General features: G+C 42.7%; 1 protein-coding gene across 1 annotated transcript; it reads right to left on the bottom strand.

Annotated features, from left to right (window-relative positions):
• Positions 1–821: 821 nt before the first annotated feature.
• Positions 822–12,024, bottom strand: LOC115003440 (NLR family CARD domain-containing protein 3-like). Its single transcript, XM_029425219.1, has 6 exons — positions 11,839–12,024; positions 9,970–11,758; positions 9,689–9,862; positions 3,889–4,062; positions 3,681–3,728; positions 822–1,792 (listed from the first exon to the last, which is right to left on the bottom strand). The coding sequence occupies exons 1-6, from the start codon at positions 11,873–11,875 to the stop codon at positions 1,783–1,785; spliced, it is 2,232 nt and encodes a 743-aa protein (XP_029281079.1). The 5' UTR covers positions 11,876–12,024; the 3' UTR covers positions 822–1,782.
• Between the last annotated feature and the right edge of the window lie 9,193 nt (positions 12,025–21,217).

Raw genomic sequence — 21,217 nt, 5'->3', positions numbered from 1 at the left:
GAAACTCAGATACACACACATATACACACGAATCATCATGTCATTAAAGTAAGATAGATATACATAATATCTGTATCAATATCCACCGCTACTATTTTATCTAAATCTAATTGCATATACAAATAAAAGGGAGAAAAAAGAGAATAGGAGATACTGTATATACTGTACTGATGCTACACGAAGCGGACAATACTTTTGCACTGGGCTGAGATTACAGAAGTCTCGGGCCGATTAATCTCCAATTCACCACTCCCGACAATCGGAGGAGGAATCTGAGACCTTTGTCAGTACCGATGCTCCGCCCAGATTATCTGAGAATATGAGGGGTTTGCAGATCCAGTATTAAACCTCTCTTATCAGAGTAGGATTTTGAATTGAATAGTTTTACCTGTAATGGAGTATTTTGGATTGTATTACATTGTCATCAAACTGTCCTGGCAACTTAAAATGAGCTGCTGTCCAGAGAGATGAGTGAGGCAACAAACTGACAATATTTGTATGATAACCCTATTACAGATCTTCAATGTCTTTCTAACAAGTACAGTGAGTTGCATACAGTTTCATACATACTTTGATTACTTTTCAGAAATATTACATTTCAAAACCCTTTACCACAATTTCCATGACAAAACTTTTACTTCAGTAAATGATCTGAGTACTTCTTCCTCCTTAGAAGGACTATTTTGTTTTCCTTACATCAATACACAGCAGCAGAAGAAAAAGTTTGACAGATGTATAGATTTATTACTCAAAAGATATTTAACATAACATGATACAAAATACTTGTGAAGTATATTGTATCTTAAATCAAACATCTGCATATTGATATATTTGTCTTCCCTGTCGACCAAACTAAATTTCATGCTTTGATGAGTTTTTTTCTATATAAATATCTTAATTGAATGTTCCAAGTTGTACACAAAAGAAGTATCACAATATACACAAATGATGATGCATAGTAAAAGAAAATGTCAATGTAGTACTCAATACGTCTGCCCTCTGAAACTCATCTTGCAAATGCCAAATAATATACCATAAGAAATACAAAACATAAAAACAACACACAAACACAAAACTAATATCTTGGTACAACTCATTCACAGGACATTTAATATATAATCTCTCCAATTAAGTGACCATGAAAAAACAGGATATAAACTGTGTCCGTATATTCTTAAAATTAATAGATTTTCCTGACTGGTAAACTTGACAAACAACACCTCTATATGGAGAGTACATGTTCTCACCTGCAGGCAAAAACACATGAAACTTAAATAAATGAATGCAGGTAGTTTGAAGAGCAGCTCTTTTGGATCTCTGTGGCTCAAATTTGGTGAAGTTCCCCTCAATTATATTTGACAGTGAGTGCTGCTACTGGCCACACTGCGATCACAACAGCTGACGAACTGAGTTGTGAAGACTAAACCATTTAATCCAGCCAGTTTTACAATTAATCATTTTCATTCTCAACAAATAGAAATCATATAGTGACTAAGTAGATATTGCAATGGTATACATTTTAAGTTGTTTGTAGGTGGTAGTGTGCACAATGAGCAGTTATTTGTGACACTGAACCAGGCGAGGTGTAAGACATAGACCAAAACCTAAACCCAGGATAAAGAGGTTCATGTGGTGTTGAAGGTGTGGATGACCAGCCTGTGTAAGTCACTGCTACATGAATGAGTTCTATCGCTCTGGATGATCAGGATATGGCTGCTCCTCTCTCACATGTGTCACCTTCCTCCACGGCTTTCCACGGAAGTGATGGTTTCCAATGTGAGTTCACAGGAATCTGATGGAGAGAAAAAGACACAACTTTCTTTTTATTTATCATTTTAATAATGAATTCTATTTCATATATATTGTTATTTATAGATAAATAAAAGATTGTTGTGTAGCAGATTAGGTTTTCTCCTCCTCTCCTGCTCAGTAAATTGTCACCAGGTAGATTCAATAATTCACCTGTACCCTAATTACTCTGCGGCACCGTTCGGCACTGTATCTAGGCTTCTGGTTCTCTCTACTCTAAAGACATTGTCCACTGTCATTTGCTGTACATCGAGTAGTCCTTATTAATCCTTATTAATTAGGCAAGTTCAGCCACTGTGGGCCACCCACACTGCTGGCCTTTGTTAACTGTTAGACCTTCTCTCTTGCTGGACAGGAGCTGTTGGGCATAAACAGATGACAGGCTGATCTCCCTTCACTGATCCCTTACTGTAGAGCAGGGGTCTTCAACGGCCCCCAAACTGATGGAGAGATGGAGCAGGGACCCCCTACTGTATATATTGTATAGAATGGTGTTTTATATTAAACTGGGCCTAGTGCCATGTATAAACATAGCTACCCTGTTATTGTGCATTCAATACCTTGGAGGTATTTGAGACTAGTTTGTATTCAACAGCCGTGTCTTTTAAGTGGCTGTGGGTTGTCTCCAAGTGACGCTGCAGCTTTGATGGCTTCATGGATTGGTTTGACAGCACAGTAGAACAAATGACACACATTGGTAATTCAATGCCATCTGTCTCCTTGAAGGTAAATCCAAACTTCAGATAATTATCTGTATATTTTCGGGCCTTCTCTCGTTTGCGCTTCCCCTTATCAGCTGCTACATCAGCAGCAGGTGGAGCCTCGCCACTTGCATTTTCTCCGGTGGTTTCTGAGGTGGAAGTTCTCTCACTTGTGCTTGTGGAGTTTTTTTGTCAAGTTACAAAAAGATAAATTTTTTCTCAAAAAATACAAGGTATCTTCTTTTCAATGATATTGCAGCGTGCGTCCTCGTGTCTGGGATTGAATAGGCTCTCGGCCAATCACGGGGAACCTGACAGAGCCAGCGTGTAACATGCGGCCTCGTGATTGGTAAAGTGGCGATAGGGGTGGGTCCTCCTCTTTGTGTACAGGAGGTTTGGCGGGACAGGTCTTGGCTGGTCTCGTGCTGTGAGTGAACCGGGGCCCAGCTTGAGAGAGCTCCTGTATGTCGCTGAATGTGTGCATTGCTGACGTCTTCTGCCTCCATTTATCCATTCGCTACAATATGTTGGATTCATGTTAATGAGTATTTAAAGACATTTAAATTTGTGGAGAAAGAAATTGGTTGGAAAATAAAATGACAAATTAAAAAAATATATAAAATGGTCTAATCAACCAAACATTTGCGGACCCCCGGTTGAAGACCTCTGCTGTAGAGCATGCCTGGTGTAATAGGGATGATGTAGGGTCTTTTCCTTGTGGTGTGTAGCATCAGGAATAATACCTTGTCTTTTTCTGATGTGGTAAGCCCCAGCCCTGGTTCTGGTGTCTTCTGCTTCAGTAATGAAAGTTCATGTGCTGATAGGGTATTGGGCAATATTTTACACTCAGCCTTCTTGTTGTAAAGCAAATTGTATTTTAGAGTTTGTATTACATGCCTGACATTTCAAAAAGAAAAGAATATGCCAATAAAACATTTATAAATGTTTTTGGAATCACGTCTTCTTACAACTGTTTTCAAACCAACCTGTGTGACCTTTTTGAGTCTTAATTTCCTGGGGCTGAAATTCCTCTAGGTGGCGTTGTCGACACTATTACTAAACAATAAACATTTCCAAACAACCCTAACTATGAATGAGTATATATCACAATTATGGATTTAAAATTGTGTGCTTTTCTGTTCTCATTAATCAAACGGAATCCACACTTACATTTCATCAGACCAGGGTTGAGTGTTTATTTCTCCACCATGGTCAAACCTGGAAGAAGAAAAATAGTCAGATGATTATATTCTGTTTGTCTTTGGAAAGAACATCATCTAAGAGATTTTTTATCGATGAATCCTAACAGCTGTTCAACAGGAAGCAGTGTTCCTCAGTTTGTCAGTGTAACAGAGAAGCTGTTGTTGTCTGTTCATACCTGAGAGTCTCCAGTCTCCAATGTGAATCTTTCAGTTCAGCAGACAGCAATTTTACTCCTGAGTCTCCTAAATTATTGTTACGTAGGTCCAGCTCTTTCAGATGGGAGGGGTTGGAGCTCAGTGCCGAGGCCAGAGCAGCAGAGCCTTTCTCTGTAACCAAACAGCCTGACAGACTGGAATTATGAAAAATGGTTTACTCCTTGCAGACATATCAACATTTAACATAAGACCTTCCGTCGGAGACTGAAAACTCACCTGTTCCGACTGGTGATGAATGAAGGAAAAAAACTAAACAAAAAAAACTGTTCTTTGTATGTTTCACTTATATTGGTTTGGCTTATTTGTAGCTAATAGTTGAGTTCATATTCTATTGTTTCTGTATGTTGCACTTGGTTTGGCTTATTTTAAGTTATTGTTCTGCACTTAGAGGATTGTAACTATTTGAAGTTAATGTACCTGCAGGATTCTTGCTGTTCGGAGTTGTATCCCCTATGATTGTTTGCACTTTGCACTACCCAGCCCTCATGACCATAGGTGAGGGTAGGAACGAAGATCGACCGGAAGATTGAGAGCTTTGCCTTCTGGCTCAGCTCTCTTTTTGTCACAACGGTGCGGTAAAGCGACTACAGTACCGCCCCCGCTGCTCCGATTCTCCAGCCAATCTCTCGCTGCATCGTCCCCTCACTCGCGAACAAGACCCCGATGTACTTTAACTCCTTCACTTGGGGTAAGGGCTCATTCCCTACCCGGAGTAGGCACTCCACCTGTTTCCTGCTGAGAGCCATGGCCTCAGATTTTGAGGTGCTGATCCTCATCCCAACCACTTCACACTCGGCTGCGAACAGATCCAGTGACTGTTGAAGGTCACAGACCGATGATGCCATAAGAACCACATCATCTGCAAAGAGCAGCGATGAGATCCTCAGGCCACCGAACTGCAACCCCTCTCCTCCACGACTATGCCTCGATATCCTGTCCATGAAAATCACAAACAGGTTTGGTGAAAAAGCGCAGCCCTGGAGGAGGCCAACATTCACTGGGAACGAGTCCGACTTACTGCCGAGTATCCGGACACAACTCTCACTTTGGGCGTACAGGGATTGGATGGCCCTCAGAAGTGACCCCCTCACCTCATACTCCCGCAGCACATCCTACAGTATTACCCAAGGGACCCGGTCATACGCCTTCTCCAGATCCACAAAACACATGTAGACCGGATGGGTGTACTCCCAGGCCCCCTCCAGGATCCTTGCGAGAGTGAAGAGTTGGTCCGTTGTTCCACGACCAGGACGGAATCCGCATTGTTCCTCTTCAATCAAAGGTTCGACTATCGGCAGCACCCTCCTTTCCAGTGACTTTTTCTGACACTTAGCGCCGTTGTTTACGCTTGCGCAGTGACCTAAGTGCAGCAAAACTAACAAGCTAGCTAGCGAGTTACCTCCAAGTTTTAGCCCTCGGTTTTCTCTCTTAAACTTAAGAAAGGGTATAAAAATGAGTAAGCTGGACCAAGTAAGAAGACAAAAACGTATCACTTTCATATGGAACGGGAGGACTTTTTTTTCAGATGACATTTTCAAAGTGCGTTTGCCTCATCTGCCAGTCTACCATCGCAATACCAAAGAAGGGAAATGTGGAGCGACATTTTCGGATTGTTCATAGAAGATACGACACAGACTTCCCGCCGAAAAGCGAGCTGAGAAAGAGAAAAGTGAAGGAACTTAAATGCCAGTTGTCCAGACAGCAGTCACTTTTCTACGGACGTGAGTGACACAGCCCAGATGTGCATTTTCATTCGTATGGTGTTTACTGAAATCACTGCAAAAGAGGAGTTATTAACAGTACTGCACATGAAAGAACAGATGCGAGGAGAGGACATATTTCAGTCGTTCAAAAACTTTATCGAGAAAACCCACCTTCCGGTGTACAAATTGGTGTCCATCACTACGGATGGAGCACCCGCAATTGTTGGCCGCTTGAATGGATTTATTGGCAAGTGCAGGCAGGACGATGCATTCCCGGATTCCTGCATTCCTGAATTACCACTGCTTAATCCATCAGCAAGCGTTATGCGCTAAAATGCTCAACATGAAAGAGATCATGGATGTGGCAACGAAGATCGCCTGTTCTATTCGTGCCAGATCTTTTCAAAGACGGCTTTTCCGTGCACATCTGGAGAAAGCTGACTGTGAACACTCTGAGTTGTTGCTACACACTGACGTGAGATGGCTTAGTCGAGGGAAATTTGTGCAAAGATTTCGAGAGCTCTGTCCGGAGATTAAGGAGTTTTTCCGTGTAGCGGGACATGCAGAATACAAGCAGCTAAATGACGGTCAGTGGCTGTTAGACTTGGCATTTTTAACCGATCTGACAAACATGTTGAATGACCTTAATCTAGAGCTGCAAGGAAAAGACAAAACAGTGATCAATATGATCAGCTCAGTTAATGCTTTCAAACGAAAGATGTAACATCTCTCCTCAAAGCTGCAGCGCCATGATTTGGCAAACTTCCAGAACCTGGCGTCAGAGCTGGAGTTGCAAGGGAAGGCCTGTGTGCAACTCGAGCCAGTCGCTACATTCATGTGCTATCCTTTTCGGGAAGATGCTGAGGTGGATTCACTCGCATCAAAAATTGCAACACTGTTTCACCTGAACTCTTCTGAAGTGGAAAATGAGATTTTGACACTACAAGCCGACATTCAGCTGAAGTCCAGAGCTCATGGACAGTTCTGGAACTTACTCACAGAGGAAAAGTACCCCAACATGAGGAAATGTGATACCTCCTTGACTGCATTATTCGGCTCCACTTATTTATATGAGTCGGCCTTTTCACACATGAAGATCATTAAGTCAAAGCATACCGTTCCACCATGACTGATGATCATTTGGATGTGTGCTGGAGGCTGGCTGTCAGCAGCTACTGCCCGGACTATGCATCCCTGGCTGATTCCATTCAGTGCAAGTCATCAGAGTAAAGTCAGGTAATGACAAAAAATGTACATAGTTAATTGTGTTGTGTTGTGCAATATGGGCTCATGCGGGTATGCAAGGTACATCAACATACATTGTAAAAATAATTCTCAATATATTTATAAATAAATATATGTTTTGCATTTTTGTAGTAGGTAGATCATTTTGACTTGGTCATTTTATAAGTAGCTCGCATGCTGAAAAAGTGTGAGCACCCCTGCCTTAGGCATTGTCCCAGACATCCACGCAATGTTGACGAGGCGTGTCAAACAAGACAGCCCCTCAACACCCAAAGCCTTCAGTATTTCTGGACGAATCTCATCAACCCCTGTGGCTTTCCCACTATGGAGATGTTTGACTACCTCAGTGACTTCCGTCAGGGAAATTGACGACGATCCTCCATCAGCTTCCAGCTCTGCCTCACCATAGAGGGCGTGCTAGTCGGATTCAGGAGTTCCTCAAAGTGCTCCTTCCACCGCCCGATAACCTTCTCAGTCAAAGTCAGCAGGGTCCCACCCTTGCTCTACACAGCTTGGATGGTTCCCCGCTTCCCCCTCCTGAGGTGCCGGACGGTTTTCCAGAAGCACCTTGGTGCCGACCGAAAGTCCTTCTCCATAGCTTCTCCGAACTTCTCCCACACCCGCTGCTTTGCCTCTGCCACGGCAAAGGCTGCCGCCTTTCGGGTCCGTCGGTACCCTGCAACTGTTTCCGGAGTCCTCCCGGATAACATAACCCAGAAGGACTCCTTCAGTCGGACGGCTTCCCTGACCACCGGGGTCCACCACGGTGTTTGAGGGTTACCGCCCCTTGTGGCACCTAGGACCTTGAGACCACAGCTCATCACCATAGCTTCATCGCCCACTCAGGTTCAATGCCCCCAACCTCCACAGGGATGTCTGAAAAGCTCCGCCGAAGTTGAAGTTGAAGATAAAGAAGTTGAAGATCTCCCTGACAGGGGCTTCTGTAATAGCAATTTAAACGTCTACTGTTTAATTATGTACAAGTTCCCTTTGTAAAGCAAGCCAACTGCCATTTGATGTTAATATGGGAGTGTCTGTTAGATCAAACCAGGGCCAACTGCCATTTCATGTTAATACAAAACACAGATGCATCCTGATTAGACTGATTAACTCACTGAGACAGAATATATATATATATAATATTCTGTTTACATAACTATTACCTTACAAGCATCAAAGGGCAGTTTGGCCAGGTCCCCTGTGGTTTTTCATCACTTAGCCACCAGACCAAGTTGTATAAAATGTCTATGTGTTCTCTTCCAACCTGTGCCCTCCTACAGACTACGCTGTGTTCTGTAGAACTGGTACCTTTGAGATCTCAAATAAATGTACAAAGACAACTCTGTCTCTATCACCATTTATTTGACTTTATATACATCTCTCCAGAGTAAAGCAGGAAAACTTCCACAACACTTCCTCCAGACGTTCCCAGTTCACCCGCACTACATTGGGCTTACCATGTCTGTTCAGAGTCTTCCCCCACTCCTTGATCCAACTCACCACCAGATGGTGATCAGTTGACAGCTCCGCCCCTCTCTTCACCCGAGTGTCCAAAACATGCTTCCTCAGATCAGATGATACGATGACAAAATCAATCATTGACCTTTGGCCTCTGGTACCACGTACACTTATGAGCATCCTTATGTTCGAACATGGTGTTTGTTATGGCCATTCCATGACTAGTACAGAAGTCCAACAACAAACGACCATTCAGGTTCAGATCAGGGAGGCCGTTCCTCCCAATCATGCCTCTCCAGGTGTCTCGATTGTTTCTCACGTGTGCGTTGAAGTCTCCCAGCAAGACTACGGAGTCCCCTACTGGAACCCCCCTGCAGGGCTCCATTCAGGGTCTCCAAGAAGGCCAAATACTCTGAACTGCTGTTTGGGGCATAGGCACAAACAGCAGTCAGAGTTTTCCCTCCCATAACCCGTAGGCGTAGGGAGGCAACCCTCTCGTCCACCGGGGTGAACTCCAACGTAGCAGCGCTCAGCCGGGGACTTGTGAGTATCCCCACACCTGCCCGAAGCCTCACATCTTGGGCAAATGCGGAGAAGAATAAAGTTCAACCCCTATCCAGGAGTATGGTTCCAGAGCCAAGACTGTGTGTAGAGGTAAGCCCCACCAGATCCAACTGGAAGCGCTCCACCTCCTGCACTAGTTCCAGCTTCTTCCCCCACAGAGATGACGTTCCACGTGCACAGAGCCAGCCTCTGCTGCCCGGGTCTGGTCTGTCGAGGTCCCTGACCATCACTGCCACCCGTGTGATCCCAGCGGTTTTGCTCATGAGTGGTGGGCCCACAGGATGGATGGATGGGAGGCACCACGTAGCTTCTTTGGGCTGTGCCCGACCGGGCACCGTGGAAAACCTGGCCACCAGGGCTCCAGATGGGGGCCCCGGGCTTCCTCCGAGTAGGGTCTCTCCTTTCCTTTCCCTCTGTATCATGAGGTCGTTTTGAACCATTCTTAGTCCGGCCATTCGCCTGAGACCCATTTGCCTTGGGAGACCCTACCAGGAGCACTAGGCTCCAGACAACACAGCTCTCAGGTTCATAGGGACACACAAACCTCTCCACCACGGTACGGTGATGGTTCCCGGTAATGTAATGTAATGTAATTTAAAAATGGGAAAGACGACACACATAAATGTAATGCATTTCCTTTAACTAATGAAGACATTTCATTCTTATGAATGTGTGGTTTTCCCATTCTATGTTTGATACAATGTTAGAGAAAGTTATACAAGAAGAGTTGAGTTACTTCATAAACAGTAACAGTAAACAATCAACTTATAACAAACAGCTGAATACTGACCTGAGCGTTTCCAATGTACAGTTTGGACTCTCTAGTCCAGCAGACAGCAGCTTCACTCCTGAATCCTGCAGGTTGTTGTTACTCAGGTCCAGCGCTCTCAGACTAGAGGACTGAGAGCTGAGAACTGAGGACAGAGCTTCACAGCTTCTCTCTGAGAGGTTACAACCACTCAACCTAAAGACAATTAAGAAATAAACACAAACAAAATGTTTTACTTGACACATTTGACTTTTTTAAACATATTTGATGATATTGATTGTTCCACTGATCCATCCACCTACAGAGCTTTTTTGGAGGCTTTGACCACTGGCAGCAGCCTCAGAAGAGCCTCCTCTGAAGCAGAGTATTTCTTCAGGTCAAACACATCCAGATCTTTTCCTGATGACAATAAGATGAAGACCAGAGCTGACCACTGAGCAGGAGACAGTTTATCTGTGGAGAGACTTCCTGATACCAGGTACTGTTGGATCTGCTCCTGTAGAGAATGATCATTCAGTTCATTCAGACAGTGGAACAGGTTGATGCTTTTCTCAGGAGATGAAGTCTCACTGATCTTGTCCTTGATGTACTTCGCCGTTTTCTGATTGGTCTCTGAGCTACTTCCTGTCAGTGTCAGCAGACCTCGTAGGAGAGTTTGATTGGTCTGCAGTGAAAGACCCAGGAAGAAGCGGAGGAACAAGTCCAGGTGTCCATTTGTACTCTGTAAGGCCTTGTCCACAGCACTCTGGTAGAGATGTGTTAGTTTAGGTTTCCCTCTAAATACTTTAGCCCACCGGTGTCTTGTTTGTTCTTCTGACAGCAGATTGACACCAGAGGTGATGAAGGTCAGATGGACATGAAGAGCAGCCAGAAACTCCTGAACACTCAGATGGACGAAGCAGAACACGTAGTTCCGGTACATTCCTCTCTCCTGTCTAAAAACCTGTGTGAACACTCCTGAGTACACTGAGGCTGCTCTGATATCGATGCCACACTCTGTCAGGTCGGATTCATAGAAGACCAGGTTGCCTTTCTGCAGCTGCTCAAAAGCCAGTTTTCCCAGAGACTCAATCGTCTTCAAGTATGGATCGGTCTTAGCTCCTGTATCATACTTGATGTTCTTCAGTTCTGACTGAACCACCAGGAAGTGGATATACATCTCAGTCAGGGTCTTTGGCAGCTCTCCTCTCTCTCTGGTTTTCAACACATCCTCCAGAACTGTAGCAGTGATCCAGCAGAAGACTGGGATGTGGCACATGATGTGGAGGCTTTGTGATGTTTTGATGTGGGAGATGATTGTGTCGACCTGCCCCTCATCTCTGAATCTCTTCCTGAAGTACTCCTCCTTCTGTGGGTCAGTGAACCCTCTGACCTCTGTCACCAGGTCCACACACTCAGTAGGGATCTGATTGGCTGCTGCAGGTCGTGTGGTTATCCAGAGGCGACCAGAGGGAAGCAGTTTCCCCCTGATGAGGTTTGTCAGCAGCACATCCACTGAGGTGGACTCTGTAACATCAGTCAGGATCTTATTGTTGTGAAAGTCGAGAGGAAGTCGACACTCATCCAGACCGTCAAAGATGAACACAACCAGGAACTTTTCAAACCTGCAGATTCCTGCGTCTTTGGTTTCAGTAAAGAAGTGATGAACAAGCTCCACCAAGCTGAACTTTTCCTCTTTCAGCACATTCAGCTCTCTGAAAGGGAAGGGAAATATGAACTGTATGTCCTGGTTGGCTTTGTCTTCAGCCCAGTCCAGAGTGAACTTCTGTGTTAAGACTGTTTTCCCAATGCCAGCCACTCCCTTTGTCATCACTGTTCTGATTGGTTCATCTCTTCCAGGTCGGGGTTTAAATATGTCTTCTTGTCTGATTGTTGTCTCTGGTCTGTTTGGTTTCCTGGCTGCTGTTTCAATCTGTCTGACCTCATGTTCATCATTGACCTCTGCAGTCCCCCCCTCTGTGATGTAGAGCTCTGTGTAGATCTGGTTCAGGAGGGTTGGGTTTCCTGCTTTAGCAATGCCCTCAAAAACACACTGGAACTTCTCCTTCAGGTTAGACTTGAGTTTGCTTCGGCACACTGATGCTCTGGTTCCTGGAATGAATAAATCGTAGATGAAATTATTTGAGTGGATGTTTCCACATTTCATGTTAAATCTGTTAAAATCCTCTTACTGCTCTGCAGACAGTCAGCTAGCTGCTCCTGCTTCATGCCCCTCAGGAAGTGCAGTATGATGTTCAGAAATGCCTCTCTGCTGCTACTCTGCTCATCTTCACCACCCAACACCTCCTCATCCTCCCTCTGACTCTCAAAGCATTCTGGGTAATCTGATCTCAGGACCTTCTGGATCTTCTTCAGCTCGTTCTTCACAAAAGTGCCGATGTTCTCCTCCAGCAGCTGGAACAGAATTTGAATTGACATGACTGTAAATCCACTGTTAACTGGTGTGTTGTGGTTCTGGTCAGAGCTTTAATATGTTTCTAGTTTGTCTCTGTACCTTTCAGTTTCTAGCCTTCATCTCCAATCTAGCTTTGGTAGCAAAAACAGTTCCTGATGACAAAACTTTTTTACCTACCACATCAAGGCCTATAAAACTCAAATACTGCCAGACATTATAAAGCTGACTTCAGGTCAACTGCTGTGTTTATGTGCTGGTGAAGCAAAACTCTCTCATTTCACTTCAGATTATACAACTCTAGAAAAGTTATCACAGCGGCAACTATGTTATGTTAAACAGTGGAAATTTGGTGTTCACATTACAAAATAACCAAAGTAATAAATGTGCGCTTGCATGTATTTGAACCGCGCTTTTCTGGATTACATAGCATTGTGTTGTGACAAAGTTGGTAGTTACTTATTCGGCTATTCTTACCTCACTTCTTGTTTACATCCTGGTCATATGATTTAGGTTTGCGTTTTTGTTGTTTTGAGTTATTATTTCTCATTTTATGTTGTTTCTCACCTTTGTCTCATTTCAAATACTTCAAATCAAATTTATTTATATTGCCCAATATTACAAATGACAAATTTGTCTCAGTGTGCTTTACAGACTGTACAGCATACGACCCCCTCTGTCCTTAGACCCTCGCATCGCACAAGGAAAAACTTTGTAAAAGAAACCACCAATTAAAGAGGAAACATGGAAGAAACCCGAGAGAGAGACTGAGGGTGGAGCCCTCTCCCAGGACGGATAGACTGTAATAGATGTCGTGTGTACAGGATAAACAACATAGTAAAAATACAACATCCATATGACAGAAATTATGATGTGATCATATTTAAAAAAGGATGAATCCAGGATCATGTTAAAAAGGCTTCCCGGTGTCTCCAAAAAATGTATATTAACGTGGGCGTCAGGCAGGACCAGTCACGGTTCATGATGCCATACATCACTTCTTACCCTTGTGCGTTTCCCGCCTGTGTAATTACCGGACCCTTCCTCCCTTTTGTATTTAGTCTGGGTCTTACACTTTTTCTGTGCCCATTTGTCTTTACCGTTTAGTGTGTGCATTCCAGTCTTTTGTTGCTTGAGATTTCCCAGTGTTTTTCAGACCAACCTTCAATGATTTCGCCATACCAAATTATGATTATGCCATTGAATTCTGTACCCAGGCAGTGAACAACAATTCAAACCAAAGGCGCTTTATAAATACAATTTTTATTATTATTATTATTATTATATTAAAGGCTCCCATTGAACTACCAACTACCTATATTCCCTTATTTCCCTGGCTATGAAAAATCGAAAAGCAGCTGTTGGAAAGACAAAAGGAATAGTCCAGGTTTGGTGTGTTAACTCCAGTCCACATGAGGTTTGCTGGTTCGCCGAGCTCTCCTTTCTCCTGGGGTTCTAACTCCATCCGAAGATAACAGCCATCAAGAATTGATAGACAACTGTAAAAATGGCTTTGATTTTTCCAAGATGGTGCACTTTATCTCTCTGCCCGAGTTGTTGTTACGTCACATGTGTACTGTTTACACGGTTTTCCAAGGGCCATGGTGTCATCCCTAGGCCTATGGCCAGACAGAGCGACAGAGTCTCCCAAAACCTAACCTCCTGGAGTAAACATCTCATCTGGTTTAAGCATGCACACAACACACTGCCTTACTCCTCTACTGGTTTCTCCGTCTTTCAAGGCGCCTGGCTACCAACCAGCCCTGGAGGAGGAGTGTGTTATCGCCAGTAAAATCACGCCTTAACACCAGACTGTCAGTTACTCTTGTGGCTATTTTCACTTAACGTTCCAGCAACCTCAGCCCTTTTCCAATCTCTGGCACCGGGTTGCTAGTTGCTTATTCACCTAATCTTACCTTACTTCATTAGCTTCATGCATTTTCTGTTAATGGCACCAGGTTACCAGGTACTTATCCGTCTATTCTTGCCCCACTTCAGCTGGTTATGTTAACTTATTCCGATATTATTTCCTCATTCAACAACATGATGCCATTTTAGTTACCATCCTGTTCCACCATAAAAATCTGCTTGTCACTACTCTTACACTTCATATTCAATAATAGTATTCGCAAATCAGTTGATGGTGTGGACAGAAAGTATCAGAAAGTTAAGCCCCCTGGCAGTGCGGATAGGCACCACCACATCCTCCACACTGGCTCGCAACACTGGAGCCCCTAAGAGCTGCGTGCTCACCCCTCTCCTGTACTTCCTGTTTACGCATGACTTCATGGCAACCGAGGTGGTGAAAACTGCCGAGTACATCACCAGGAAGGAGCTACCATCTAAGGAGGACCTCTACACCTAGCAGTGCAGAAAGAAAGCCTGCCGGATTATCAGAGAGCCCAACCAGCCACAAACTGTTCTGTCTGCTGCCGTCTGGCTCTGGGACAACTGCCATTATACTTGGGGCAGCTCAGGAAGTAAAGCAGTCGTCCACTAATTGGAAGGTCACTGGTTGATCCCCAGCCCCTGCAGTCTACATGTTGAAGTGTGCTTGGGAAAGATACTGAACCCTGAATTGCTTTTGATGGCTATGCCATGGTGAATGTGTTTGTGTGAATGTTTATCGCTCCCGATGAGCAGGTGGCACCTTGTATGGTAGCCTCTGCCACTAGTGTATGAATGTGTGTGTGTGTGTGTGTGTGTGTGTGTGTGAATAGGAAATGTATGATTTCACTCACACACACACACATATCTGTTTCTTATGTCTTACTGTAAAGTGTTTACATTAGGGATGTACCCAAATAAGTTATTTGGTTGCTTGTTATTCAACAAAAATGAAGGCATAAATGACATGACAGATAATCTGTGAAAACATCATGTTCCCCCTGTCAAACTAGGCAGATTATGTTGCTGCATTGCATATCTCTCACCTCAAATGTTTTCAGAAACATATTTTAGTGTACTGTTGTAAAATGATAAAGATAATCAGAATCTTAATTCTTATTTGATCAGCGCTGCCTACTTGGACTGATTGATCAGAGTTCATGAGCAGTGTTTTTTTGCTGTATAATTTATTAGGAAGGAGGGAGAAATCTGGAGAGGTATCTCCAAACCTGGACCATTAAAAGGAAACAGAATACAATGGATAGAAAGCCTACCTATAGAGGTAAGAGCAACAATATAGACTGACCCGTTATGTCCAGCCAAAAAGCAGTGGCTACTCTTACAAGTGGACAGTGTACATTCAATTGTTTGTACATTCACAAACCTTAAATATAGAGTCCAGGTGTGCTGGGAATCTGTGTAGAAAACAAATGCACAGGTTGTATGTTGTGTTCTGTCTTACTGATTCCTGAAAACAAAATAACTCCATGTCATGTTCTGAGAAACCACACAATTAAAGACTTACAAAGGAATAGGCTTTTTCAACTTCTTAAGGTTTTTTCTGATGTAAGGATTCCTGACGGACAGACAGCCGGGTGCAGGATATTTTGCTCTCTGTTCATCCACACTGATAGGAACACAGTATTGATACATGCACATGTTCAGTAGTATTCTTCACATGAAATTAGAGAAAAGTGTTTATTTTGGTTGAAAAAGTTTACCTTTGTTCAACAGACCTCCAAGGGAAGGATTTTGACTGCATACCTTTCCTGGGCACAGAGCTGGGTCCAGGTGCTTTCTGCTGATCAATCCTGTTGGAAACACAGTACTGATGAACGCACATGTTCAGTAAAATTGTTCATTGGAAAAGTAGAGAAAAGTATTTATTTTGATTGTAAAAGCTTACCTTAGTTCAGCGGTGGGCAATTATTTTTTTACAAGGGGCCACATGAGAAAACCCGAGCTGTGTTGGAGGGCCGAATCAACAATAAATTAACTTAATTCTGCTCAATATTAATTTTCTCCCATTGTAAAAAGCAGTACATTATATATTTTGATTAGCTGCTACTGGTAATCAAAATAATAAGGATATTCTCTTCCAATAAATATATGAAATTGTGGAGTGGGTCAAATAGGAAAATACTCCTAGAGAAGTAATAAACAGTAAAAACAATCATTACATCAGTATTCTTCACAAACCAATACTGAAAAGGTGTTTTACAGTATGTAAAGATAAGCAAGTAATCAACTTTATACAAAAAGCAATAAGTGCTTTTGATGTTTTTCAGTTCACTTTACTTGTTCAGTGAGAAAGATCCAGTATGTCTTGGGCTTGAACAAGAGCACTGAAATCTGGTTGAATGTCTGAGGTGGATATGCGCAGGACAGCTGACAGGTGATCTTCAGTGATAGAGGATCTGTATCTGGGTCTGTTGAACTTCATCACTGAGAATGTCTGTTCACATATGTAGGTAGATCCAAAGAGGACCAGAATCTTCTGAGCATGTCTCCTCATGTGTGGAAAGTTCTCCTCTTTCAGGGAAGAGTAAAACTCAGGCAGTGAGACTGACCTAAAGTGCTCTGACAGAAGTGTGTCAGACTGCAGATGAGTTCAAGCTGAACATCACTGGGTGCATCATCCACATTGCATGTAAATGGAGAAAAATTATGTGCAATTCATGCTCAACTATTTTAAAGTCTTGAAATCGCCTCCAAAACTCACCATGCAGTGCTTCTAACATGGATGAGTACCTGTGGAGGTGATCAGCTGATGGTGTGGCTTCCTTCAGTGTTGGCAAGTGGGTGAGAATGTTGTCCTCCATTTGGCTTGAGAAGCTGCAACTTTCTCATGAAAGCCTTCACTGCGCTGTACATTTCATGCACAAAAAGGCCCTTGCATTGCAGTTTGACATTTAGTTAATTCATTAGTGCAGTCACATCAACAGCAAAACCAAGGTCTGCCATCCAGTCTGCATCTGAAAGCTGTGGGACGCCTTTTCCTTTCTTCACACAGAAGTCTTGACTCTCTTCTCTCAGGTCCCACTCTTTGCCCAGGCTGAGCCACTTGACAGCTGTGAGGTAGCCTATGTCACGATGTTCAGTCTCATTTTTCTCCAAAGGTGCAACAAACTGTCTGCCACAGTGCTTGACATCAAACAAGCTCTTGCCCTGATGAAGTTAACTATTTTAGTCACAACATCAACAACATTGTTAATTTTTAGAACTGACTTACACCATACCAATTTCTCTTCAGGGTTCATTTCTGTCACTTTATACTGCATTCTCTTCAAAAGTCCAACATTGTTCCCCGTCAGATTTGGACAACCATCCGTTGTCACGCCTGCCAGCTTGTCCCATTTCAGTCCCAACTTGTCCACACATGCATTTACCTCCGTGAACACATCACTCCCTGTTGTTGTCCCTCTCATTGACTGCATGACTTCTCAAATGCCTCCTTTTTCTCCGGACATATGAGTGCTGCAGAATCCACCAAACACTCCTTGATAAACTCTCCGTCAGAAAACGGTTTACTTTTTCTAGCGATTTTGTGGGATAAGACATAACTTGTCTTGACAGCTGCATCTCTGGATGTGAAATGTTTTGTAAAAAGTCCTTGTTGGTTTTGCAGTTTAGCTAGCAAAGCACGCGACTCCTTTTCCCGCTCTTCATCAGACAAGTTCTTGAACGGCGACTCAAATTGTAATCCTTGAACACAGCGACCTGCGCACCACAAACTAAGCACACGGCTTTACCTTTGACTTCTGTAAATAAATACTTAGCAGTCCATGTCTTCTTGAAAACGCAGCATTCTGTATCAATCATTCTTATTTTGGCGTGAGCGGACATTTTGAGGGCTAGCCGGCCAGCATTACTTGTAGCTGTTCACGCGCGCGACGCGCATACGTAAATAAAGAAAAACAGCACCCTTTTCAAAATAATAGCAACACAGTTAGAAAGTTATTTACACCATGCACGCAATACAATGGTGTTGCTTTTATTTTGAAAAGGGTGCTGTTTAAAAAATATATATACTTTTTCATATATGTTATAATTTACGATTGTCCTCATCTGGGCTGGACAGGGCCGGCCAAAGGGCCGGATGTTGCCCGCGGGCCATACAATGCCCAGGTCTGCCTTAGTTGAATCGACTTATGTTCATTGTTGAAATCTAGAGGGGGACTCATAGACCTGTCACTCCTTGCGGTTACACAGCTGAGTTGCTTAAATCTGAGAGAAAGAAAGGGTTTGAGAGAACTCTTAACTGCAGGATTGAAAACAGATCAGGAAGCTGAAGACAAGCAGCACCAGACTGTGAAGAAAGAAGCAGAATAAATCTAGCAAACGTTCCTTGGACGGATAGTGGAGGGATTTTAAGATCATATGTGCTAGTGTTAATCAGCAATAATAATTTAAAATGCAGAAAGTGTACTGTAACAATATCTTGACTTACTGAGTCTCTGTTTTAAAAGCAAGAGGAGAGCTCATGGACTTGTCCCTTTTTAAAGTGACACAGCTGGGTCCAGGTCCAGGGTCAGGTCCAGGTCCAGATCCAGGTCCAGGAGAGTCTGCTGTGTGCTGCTGCTCCTCTGGCCTTCAACACACACAGAGCTTTGAGTGTGAATAATGATGGTTGAGTGATTTGAGTGCTGAGCTCTGACATGGAGAAGAGTCATGGACAGTAAAGAGATCTTCATCTCACCTCTGAGCTTTGGTTTGGCTGTCATGTTCTCCACACAGAGAGGTTTTAGAGGGAGGGACTCCCTCCTCTCTGTCCTCACACTGATTCATAGCAGAGCCCCCACCTTCACACAAACACAACAACATTCATTACAACAAGCTTTACATCACAGGACTCATTAGTGCTCATTCCTCTCAATAACAGGACACAAATATTCAGGGTGACACAAACCTTGTTGGAGCCCTGAACAGGATCTGATCCCCGAAATGAGTCCCACAGCCCCCAGAACCCCCAGAAATACAGCATGTTGACCACTAAATATATTAGTTACATTGTCACCATTTGTTCCAGCACATCCAAAAGTCTCTTCAATTTGTACATCACAAAACATTTTTACGAGCCTGCCTCCAACAAAATAACGTTCCCATACAACTAAACTGCATTCTCATTACGTTCAGAGGGAAACAGAGTTTCTCCTGGATTACAGTCGCAGCTTTAAACACGTGGTTAACGTTGTACATTGAAACAAAACAAAGCTACTTGTGTGGAAACATCATTTTAGGAGACAAGGTTGATTTTATATGAACCTAAAAATGTGATATAATCTCAGAATCACTTTTCATGCCAATGTGTTGTACAGCCTCCAAAATATATTTGTTATAATCAAACATTTGGCCGACGACACTCAAATGTATAATCCCAATCTTTAAAAAGCTTCTGAAACAAAAGATATTTTCTTCTGTTACAATCCCAATAAATGAGTTAATGCCGCCACATGTTTGTAATGTTTAACTCTTGTCACATCCTGAAGAACAAAGTGCATTCTGGGGATTTATGGGTGAAGAGAGAACATCAACATCTTTTAAATCTTTACATTTATCTTTAAATATATATATTGGAAGATGGCTGTATTTGAGCTCTAAACACTTCAGAGTATTAAGAGTTAAAAATAAAAGCATCTCTGTCACGTTGATCCAAACTGTGAGACCAGTTCAGACACGCCCTGCATCATTCACTGATGATGGGAACTCACATTACAACCAAACTGCTGTTAATTCTACTTGAGAAACACAAACAACATCACATGGAAATCTTTCTACAATCATTCTTCTTTACCTCGGAGAGAAACTCTACACAATGTTTCAAACAGATATTTAGAATGAGCATGAAGAAACATGTGTCCTGTCCAGTTAAACAGTGATACAGCACAATGTGATCAAAGTGATCCTGATTATCAAATATTTACAGATTCCTCTGGGAGGATTCTCACCTGCTGAACTCACTACAGGTCAATTTACACTTTCCACCTTCATGTGTGGCTCCTTCGTCCTCAGTCCTGCGTCTGTGTGCGTTTGATCTGAGGACGCCGTCACACTCTCATAATTTCAGAGTCTGAAAACACATCAGAGTGACGTGAAAACCGGTGGAACCGGTGGAACCGGTGGAACCGGTGGAACCAGTGTATTCAATGTTGTTACAATGAAAGCTTCTACGCACTGCTATCAAATAATTCCAAAGTCCTTCAACATTTACTAGCTATTGATTTGGTCATTGTGTTTATAGTTATTCATTTAATTATTAGTGTTAATAATTAATAATGAAACAATTAAATGAATGACTCCGCTATCAGACATGCTAATTCACTAGGCTGAGGAACTGTTCTTAGAAAGAGCAGTTCACCTCCTGTCCCCTGCTGTGCTTTAACACTCCTTTGTTAACCCTGTCTTGTCTCCTGTCTCCTGCTGTGCTTTACACTCAGTATTACAGTCAGTATTATAATCAGTATTATAATCAGTAAAACCTGTATTTTCCTATCATAACCCTCCTGTTTATACAAAGTATAACAATACAAATAAAAATACATCACATTAAAATCAAAATGTTCTTGAAACAGATGCTGTCTTTATCCAGCTTCCTTTGTACAGCTCCTTCATCACGTCACTTGTCACTTCTTTCGGATTGTCAACATCGAAATCATCATGCTTTTACAGTCCAGTGTCTTTAATTTCTTCTTTAAATAATTCTCCCAAACATTCTTCGTATGGGAGTGCATCGTCTCCGTCCTCATCCTTGGATGACGTCATGTCTCCATTTCATATCGTACTCTCCAATCTGTATGGAGAGGGGCTGATACTCGTGTACCATTTGTTTTGTTATTGTGGATTCAATCAATTTTATCATATGGCTTCGAATTCATGTTTTAAAACAATATCTACATACAGTAAGTATTAATATATCTATTAATGCTGAAGATACCAGTAACATGATGAAAAACCTCCATTTCCCGAACCATCTTTCCATAGCATCACCAAAATAATTATTTATTCCTGAATTCTCTGCTAATTATTTATTTAATGTTGTCAATCCTTGTAAGCCTCTGGTAACTGATCTCTCTGGTGCAGTATTTATCTAATATAAATGTGCAACAGGATGAGTCAAACATGGCACTCTGCTAGGAGCATGTCTGAAGCCATTCTGTTCTGCCATGCCATTAAACTAGTGGCTGCTTGTTGTTCAGCTTGTCCCTAACTGTATCCCTTGTATTGATTAATAAATCTCTGTTAAATACAATACATGTAATTAATCTAATCCA

Source organism: Cottoperca gobio, chromosome 24, assembly GCF_900634415.1.
Source record: "Cottoperca gobio chromosome 24, fCotGob3.1, whole genome shotgun sequence".
NCBI lineage: Eukaryota > Metazoa > Chordata > Actinopteri > Perciformes > Bovichtidae > Cottoperca > Cottoperca gobio.
This window is presented reverse-complemented; position numbering and strand designations above follow the sequence as displayed.